At 50.9% G+C, this 8,748-nt stretch overlaps 1 protein-coding gene across 4 annotated transcripts in view; it reads left to right on the forward strand.

Annotated features, from left to right (window-relative positions):
- The window catches only part of IP6K1 (inositol hexakisphosphate kinase 1), a 38,149-nt gene extending 29,722 nt beyond the window's left edge, over positions 1-8,427 (forward strand). For all 4 annotated transcript variants that reach the window (XM_020915911.2, XM_020915913.2, XM_020915908.2 and 1 more), the window contains exons 3-6: positions 51-261; positions 2,036-2,217; positions 4,298-4,473; positions 5,010-8,427. In XM_020915911.2, coding sequence (XP_020771570.2) covers positions 51-261; positions 2,036-2,217; positions 4,298-4,473; positions 5,010-5,543 — 1,103 coding nt within the window. In that variant the 3' untranslated portion in view covers positions 5,544-8,427. The remainder of the gene's footprint in view (positions 1-50; positions 262-2,035; positions 2,218-4,297; positions 4,474-5,009) is intronic.
- The last annotated feature ends 321 nt before the right edge of the window (positions 8,428-8,748 follow it).

The raw sequence follows: 8,748 nt of genomic DNA on the forward strand, positions 1-8,748 counted from the left end.
CCCCGCCTGGGTGGACATTTGTTGACTGGCTGCTGCTTTTTCCCCAACAGGAGTGGTATCCGTCTGTTTTGAGGGGGACAGTGACGGTTACATCAACTTGGTGGCCTACCCGTACGTGGAAAGTGAGACCGTGGAGCCGGATGACGCGCCGGAGCGGGAGCAGCCTCGGCGCAAGCACTCGCGCCGGAGCCTGCACCGGTCGGGCAGTGGCAGTGACCACAAGGAGGAGAAAGCCAGCCTGCCCCTCGAAACCTCAGAGAGGTAAGGGGCTGGTGAGCGGGGCTGGCGATGCATGTCTGGTGCTGTGAGCACAGACACTCAGAGTATCTCTAGCATCCTGATGCATCATGGGGAAGCAGGGCTCAAGGTGGAGGGACGATGGCTGATGTTCGCAAGTTCACCCACATCATGCCACCTGCCGCCTGCGTGTTCCATCGCCCCGGTGAGGCCCACTTCTGAGTTTGGCTGTAGCTGGTCGAGAGAGAATGGAGTTCTCTCAGCTTTTTGAAGCAAGAATACGCTGTTGTTTTCTTCCAGCTTTGTTAATACCTCACATTCCCAAGGCAGAGGTGGGGATGCACTGGCCCACGGTGAGGTCCCAGCTGCTTTCTCCCTTGCAGGATCGCAGAGCCCAGAGGCAATGACTGCAGCCAGGCCCATGCTCTTTAAGGGTTTTGGAGTCAGATCTCTGAGACTCTTGATATCACCTGTTAACCCTTGCCCTGCGTCTAAAATTCAGCTTATTGAATTGGAAATTGAATTTTCTTATAGATCAGGAAAAAGAATTATTTTTCTCAATAACTCATGCAAAAAATGTACACCCCCACAAGCGTGGCCATAGTTAAAAGGATAGACAGTGAAAGTTTTGTTGAGGTTATGGAGAAACTGGAACCCTCCTATGTTGCTGATGGGAATGTAAAATAGTGCTGCCATTCTGGAAGACAATTAGGCAGTTTTTCAAAAAGTTAAACCCAGCAACTGCACTCCTAGGTATATGCCCAAGAGAACTGAAGGAAAATAGTCACGTGTAAGATGTGTATGCAAATATTTATAGCAGCATTATTCCTAATAGCCCCAAATTGGAAACAACCTGAATGTCTTATCAGTTGATGAATGGATAAATTAAATGTTGTATAGGATATCACTCAGCAGTGAATAGAAATGGAATACTGACACATGCTACAGTATGAATGAACCTTGAAAACATACATTAAGTGGAAGAAGCCAGTCACACAAAACCACATATTGTATGGTTCCATTTATTTAAAATGTTCAGAATCAGTAAATCTGTATCTTTTCTGTCCAAGAGACAGACAGTAGGTCAGTGGATGCCAGGGATTGAGGGGGCAGGGTTGATGAGAAGTCGCTATTACTAATGGTGACAAGATTTGTTTTGGGGGTGATGAAAATTTCTAAAAATTAGATAGTGGTGATGTTTTCTAACCTTGTGACTATACTTAAAAAAAAACTGCCAAATTGTAAAAATAAATAAATAAAACTAATGTAAACAAAAAATAATGTGAGCTTTTTGAACCAGAGTGAAATCAAAATTATATGATTAAATTACTTTGTACATATTTAATCTCACTCAAAAATAAGTTTCAGTGAGGGAATCCATGGCAGTGCAGTGATTATGACTTGGCACCTTCATTGCCAAGGGCCTGAGTTCGAGCCCAGGGAAATGAATATCCTGCAGGCTGTGCAGCATGGCCAAAAAAAAAAAAAAATCAGTAACTATATTGCTCTGTGATTTGACTTAGAATTAGGGCTTTTCTTAGACGTGGCAACATACAGTTTCTCTCTGACATCAGATCAGACCAGTTTAGCAGCACTGGCTGCACACTCTCGCTCCTTACTACTTATACCGTTTACTCACTTTAAGGGGCTCATGCCTCTGGGGCCATGTGTCACCCATCAGAAAGATCTGTTAGATTGCACATTAGACTTGATCCAGGCCTCCCCAACCCTATGTAGTGAGACCCCAGAGGATGACTCGTCTGAACCCCTTAGCAACGTGTATGTTCTTCCTTCTTAGCCCCCAGGAGGCAAAGAGTCCGAAGGTGGAGCTACACAGCCACTCGGACGTCCCTTTCCAGATGCTAGATGGCAACAGCGGTCTGAGTTCTGAGAAGATCAGCCACAACCCTTGGAGCCTGCGCTGTCACAAGCAGCAGCTGAGTCGCATGCGCTCTGAGTCCAAGGACCGAAAACTCTACAGTATCCTTGTTACGGCTCCTCCAGCAGCGCCTGCTACTTGGGACCACAGCTCCTATGTCAGGGCGCCTCCCAGTACCATGGTCAGCACCCTTTCTGTTCAGGGGCTCGTCTTTTGTTCTTACCTCCCTTTACCATGGGCTCTTCATGTTTTCATCATTTTTTTTTGTTTCCCTGCCTTTTGGGCCTGGTAAGACTGAAGCTTAAACTTGGCAATCTAGAAAAGTGCTCTCCAATAGAACTCTGTGACAGTGGAAGAATCTGTGCTAAAATTTGTGGTAGCCAGTAGCCACACTGTAACTGAAATGTGACTGCTGTGACTGAGTTACTCAATTTTTAATTTATTTAATTAAAATCTGCATTTAAGTCAGCAGGTATGGATAGTGGCTACCTTATTTATCACTGCATGTCTAGAATCAGGGGTGTGTATGTGTGTGTGTGCATATGAACACATGTACACGTGTATTTCTCCCCTCCCAACAGATAATATTTTTTAAAAAAATGTTTTAGTGTTTATTCTAAAGATAAACAATATACCAATATAAAATAGTTTTAAGATAGCAGAGATAAAAAAAGTATTATGAAATGAGAATTCTTAAAATCAGCGTTTTGAAACAGTGGATAATAAATTACTAAGACAGACTGAGAAACTGAGGGGAAGTGTGCTGAGCACTTCATATGTACTTTCTCAGTTTTCCTGTCTTTTGAGGGAGGAACTGTTAGGATTCCCATTTATAGATGAGTATATGGAAGCACAGGGGGATGAAGTATTGTGCCCAGAGCCAGTGAGTGGAAAGGCAGGGTCCTACGCCTTCAGGCATTGTGAGATACTTCTGCAGCCTTCTTCAAGTTTTATTGTTGCTTGTTTATAAATCATAGCAGGCAATGAGACTAGTTAAAAGCTGCACATAATGAATTTCACATTACTCTTTAAAGAATTAGAGGATATTAAAATGTTCATCATCAGAGTGATGCCGAGGGTCTTACCCTCTAAGACCAGGTGATTGCTCCGTAGTCCAAAATATGGAACTGAGGGCTTGGCTGTGAGCCTCGATGATGACTGTTGGCAGACCTGTGACAAGCCAGTACCTTTATCTAAGATCATTGCAGACAGGAGATGTAGATGAAGACCTGGATGTAAACAGGAGATCCTAGAAGTACTAAGGGATAAGTTTAACTATATGGCTTGAAGTTTAGTCAGAAAATGGCAAGAGAGAAATTTAAATCCAGCTTTTTCTAAAGATTCCTGTTTGGGAATGTTAAATCTGAGTCATCATTTTTGCAGTAGAGCTACAAAGGAAGTTTCTTACTTCTTATGCCTAAATGAGCCACTGGATTGAGCAGGGTCGTGGTTTACTGATGGTGCCAGGGATGTATGTGAAACTCCCAAATTTTCTTTGGTTTATTATGTATGCCTGCAAGACAGAGCTAAAGAATAAAATTAAAATGATGACATCAAAAAATGTGGCAAATACTTATGATTAAAAATTATTCATAAAAAGGCATGAAATTTTGTCACATGCTACAGTATGGATGAACCTTGAAACCAATTTGCTAAGTGAAGTAGCCAGATATAAAGGGACAAATATTCTATGACTCCGCTGATATGAAGTACCTAGGACGGACACATTCATAGCAACAGAAAGTAGAATAGTGGTTTCCAGGGGATGTGGGGCGGGGGAGGAATAGGAGTTATTGTTTTAACATTATCTGTTGGGATGGGAGAAATACACATGTGTACATGTGTTCATAGGCACACACACACACACACACACACACACACTCCTGAACAGTTTCTAATTTCTGTTTGGGAAGATGAAAAGGTTTTGGAGAGTGGGTGGTGCTAATAGTTGCATACTTATAAATGGTTAACCTGGTAAATGGTGTATGTATTTCCCGTAATAAAAATGTTTTCAAAGAAATAATAAGCCAGAGGTGTGACACCCACATTTGAGAGTCTCTGAGGTGAACATACATTATTACATTAGAAGGGATTGCCTCCTTTCGTAGTAAAACTGGATTTTCCTTTCCTGGCTGGGACTGCTGGCGAGTATGGTCGTTATTCCCCTTGACTGTGGTCCAGAGTTCCTCCTGCTTGAGAACGTGGTGCACCACTTCAAGTACCCCTGTGTGCTGGACCTGAAGATGGGCACCCGCCAGCACGGCGATGATGCCTCCGCCGAGAAGGCCGCCCGGCAGATGCGGAAGTGCGAGCAGAGTACGTCGGCAACGCTGGGAGTCAGGGTCTGTGGTATGCAGGTGAGTCAGCCTTGGCAAGAGCCCAGGTGCTTGCGTGTTTTGGGTTGTGTGTGTACCTGCTTGCTGTCCGTGCTGGGTGTCCTCCTGGCACAGTGGCCCAGAGTCTCCTCTGGGAGGCTGAGTCCCTGGGGGGGCGGTGGGTGCCTGTTTGAGACATGTTCCCTGAGCCCTCTTGTCCTTACCCGGGGACCCTGGACTGGGCTCTAGTGCAGAACCACTGTGAGAGCCTGTTGCCTTGACTTTGGGGCAACTAAGACTCTTGTCTGTCAGCACGATCGGTATTCTAGTTTGAGTCCAGCTGGTCTCCCGGAGGGCTCCACAGGTAATGGCGGAACACCTGCAGGCCTGGTCTCCACAGTCTGCTGCCTTTACCACAGGAAAGCTCAGGGCAAACTTGGCCTGCTCACTCCAGCCGTGCAGGCTGGAGCAGAAAAGTGCAGATTGGTCAGAAGTACTTTCCAGACCGCGCCTGCCCAGGGCCCCGTGAGGTCCTCAGACCTCCCTGGTCCTCACCCACCTGTCTCCTGGGGTTTTAGGTGTACCAGCTGGACACGGGGCATTACCTCTGCAGGAACAAGTACTATGGCCGTGGGCTGTCCATCGAAGGCTTCCGCAACGCCCTCTATCAGTACCTGCACAACGGCCTGGACCTGCGGCGTGACCTTTTTGAGCCCATCCTGAGCAAACTGCGGGGCCTGAAGGCCGTGCTGGAGCGGCAGGCCTCCTACCGCTTCTACTCCAGCTCCCTGCTTGTCATCTACGACGGCAAGGAGTGCCGGTCTGAGTCCTACCTGGACCGCCGGTCCGAAATGCGTCTGAAGCTCCTGGACACCAGCCTCCCGGAGGCGGCCCCGCCCTGTGGCCCTAGTACCAGCCTCAGCAGCAGCAGCCCGGAGGCGGGCCCCTTCTCTCCGCCCAAGGTGGACGTCCGCATGATCGACTTTGCACACAGCACATTCAAGGGCTTCCGAGATGACCCCACAGTGCATGACGGGCCCGACCGAGGCTATGTGTTCGGCCTGGAGAACCTCATCAGCATCATGGAACAGATGCGGGACGAGAACCAGTAGGCCCAGCTCGGGGCCCCCTGGACCCCCTTCCTCTCCACCCGCAGGCAGGGACCATTGCTCTCAACTCGCCGTGAGGACACACAGACTTGCTTTTAAAGGGTTATATTTCTCTTTGGTGTAAACTAAAAGAAATGTTTTTAGCTGTAGCCTGGAATCCATATATAAAGTGACGGAGGGCAGAACACGTCCTCTCAGCCAGGCTGCCTAGCTTGACGGCTCTGACTGCTGTGTCCAGGCAGACTTAGGAAGGAAGAGGTGCCCCTGGTGGGCCTGGCATCAGGGACAGGTTGCCCCTGGACTTTGGTTTCTCTTGCCCAGGTCTTTGGGGTCTGTGACTGCAGGGTCCTGCTAGTTGCAGGGTGAAGCCCAGGGTTGGCGCAGGACCCCTCCATGTTCATTCAGCCCTGGTTCCTCAGTCACAGAGGTTGGGTGCCCATCTCTTGGGGGACTTTGTAACCTGTGCTGTGGGTATCACCCATCTCTTTGACAGGCGTTCCCAGGGCACCACAGGGCCAACTGCACATAGCTGGACCCTTCCTGGTTCTGACCTTGGCATGAGGCTAGATTCATGAAGCTGTGCTGAAGCCAGCTATGGCAGAGGGCAGGCTCTGGGATCCCCAGGCACTGTTTGGCACTTGAACCTGCTCCTGCCTGCACACCCCAGCCAGCCTTTCTCACTAAGACCCCTTGCCTAAGGAGGCCATCCCCTCTTGCCCCACTGGAGGGGGCCCTGCTCTGTGGGCTGAGGAGAGTCAGCCTCCCAGCAGCCTTTGGGGCCTCTGATGGCTCTGACCCAGACAGTATTTGCAGCCCCTGGGCTGTGGGTAGGAATCCACTTCCTCTGGCTTCTTGGGCAGATTTGCTGCCTCGGAGAGATTGCTCCTTCCAGGGCTCAAAGGCTGTGGTCCGCTCAGGGTCTCACCTCTCCCCAGGCCAAGCTCAAGGCAGCAGCCCACTGTGAGGAGCTCCCGGCTTATGAGGGAGAACTTTAAGCTTGTTTGCTTTTGAGGACATTGGGCACTGGGTGCAAATGCCCAGATTCTGCTAATGAGAGTTTTGTCTTACCAGTACTGGGGTCCATCTGTCTGTCCACTCGTCCATGTGCCAGCCCCTGTGATCTTTTCCTCTGGGGTGTAGCCTTGTTCAGTAGTATTGATTTCCCTCATGCTTCCCTCAGCAGAATATCCTCTTTCCCATTCCTGAGGTGAGCTTTTGCCCCTGTGCCCTTCCTCAGCAAGTGCTACCTTTTAAAAGTGGTGGCAAAATGAATGGGAGGAGGTGTTTCCCTGCCGGCCCAGCACCGTCTCTGGGAGCCTGTGGCATGGCCCCCTCGGCACTCAGCGCTGACGGTGCCACAGTGAAGACTGGGGGGGTGACCCCTTCCTTGCCGATGGTTTTAGTGATTTTGCTGCCAGCCCTGAATGGGACAGAGACCTGCCACCTGTGGCCAGGAGCTCACCTAGCTGTTACTGAGGTTAGTGCCCTCCCTGCTGAGTCCAGGGCCACTGTCATTGTCACTGCTAGCATGTCCCTGTTACAGCATTCATGCTAAGCCTGCCAGCCTGTGTCTGTGAGAGGCCTCAGTAACTGATGGGCTACTTTCCCACTCCTTAGAGATGCAGCCTCACACAGCTTAAATGGGCTCCGTGATGGGATCCCATCTCTCTCAGCCCTCTGACCCTGGTGCCATTGGTGGGCAGGTTCCCATTCCTGGGGGCCAGGAGGAGCAGCTTGTCTGTTTCTGGTCAGTAAAGAGCACCTTCTCTCATGTACTATTCTGTGGCTTCAGCCATGGGGGCAGTAGCTCTTCCTTAGGGTGGCTAGTCATTTCCTGGCAAGGCCAAGGCTAAACCAAAGGGTCTGGGCCCACTCGGGACCCACTTGATGGCACCTCCCCAGTGTGGGGATGTGCCGTGCTTCCTGAATCAGTGTGTTGTGGGAGTTGCTGCCCCATTCCACTCTTCATTGTGAGAGAGGTTACACCCACTTACATTCAGTATTTCCTGGCACTAAAAGAGCAGGGCTGGTTTTGCTGCTGCTTTCCCAGGGCAGGGTCCCTTCTTTTCAGCACTTTTGAACACTTGCAAGACACAGCCCTGTTATCTAACGGGTGGCGGGCATGTGTGTCTGCACTTGCTGTTTGCCACTGTTTTGCCCTGCTCCATGCCAGAGAGCCCTGTCCCTGCCAGGCCCTGCCTTCCCAGCCCCAACTTGGGACCAAAGTGCAAGACGGGATCACGGGTTGGGGTGTCCAAGTGACTCCTCTCTACAGTGCTTCCGTGGGCCAAGTCGACACCAGCCCCCTAGCGGGGTGGGATGGGCGGTGCTTAAAGAGGAAGGGGACCAGTGTAGCAACTTGCCAGGGACCCCACCCCTCCCTCACATCCGGGCCTGTGCAGTGGGCATGGGGATTCTCCTAAGGGGCCAAAGGCCTGGGCTTGTTCGGTATCCTCTGCTCCCTTGCTCTCATCTGGTCACATGCACACTCCTAGATGCAGATTGCTTTGAACTTTAAAACTGTTCAATTTGGTTTCGTTTGTACCGATTTAAAAAATGTTTTAATAGGGAAAATTTGGGGGAGAACCGTGGGTAGGGCCTGGTTCCTTTGCTTCTCGGGGAACAACAAGGCCTCGTCTGGAGGACCGCTCTCTGCTCCACTTTCCTGGAAGCTGCCTAAGCCTGTCCACGCCACCCAAGCCCTGCGCCCGGATATGACACGTGGCTCCGGTCGCTTCTGGGCGCGGCTGCGTTTTCTCGGGACCTTGCGTGCAGGGGAGGGAGTGCTCAGGCCTTGCGCCGAGCTCGCCCTTTCTGTACACCTAGCGCTGCCCGCCCCGCTTGTGTCTGAGGTCGTGTATGTCAAAATAAAGCCTCTAGAAACTGACGCGTGTCCATGTCTTGGAGAAAACCTGCAGACTCTGGCCTGATCAGGCCCACCCGCGCCCCCGGCCCTGCCCCTTTTCTCCGGTCCTGCGGGGTGGTGCGGGAATCTGCCGGGGCGCGGCGCAAAGGAAGCCTCGCCCTTGGCGCCAGCTCCGCTTTTGGATCCGCCAATGGCCAGCTGACCCGCAGGTCCCGGATCCCGGTTCCCATGGCAGCCGGCGCGCTCGGCTCTCGTTGGCTGCGTCTGTCGGAGCCTCGCGTCCCGGCGCTCCTACGTTGACGGCGTGCCACGTATACCATAGCTGATTGGTCTGCCCGCGCC

This window comes from Odocoileus virginianus, chromosome 26 (assembly GCF_023699985.2).
Source record: "Odocoileus virginianus isolate 20LAN1187 ecotype Illinois chromosome 26, Ovbor_1.2, whole genome shotgun sequence".
NCBI classification, from domain to species: Eukaryota; Metazoa; Chordata; class Mammalia; order Artiodactyla; family Cervidae; genus Odocoileus; species Odocoileus virginianus.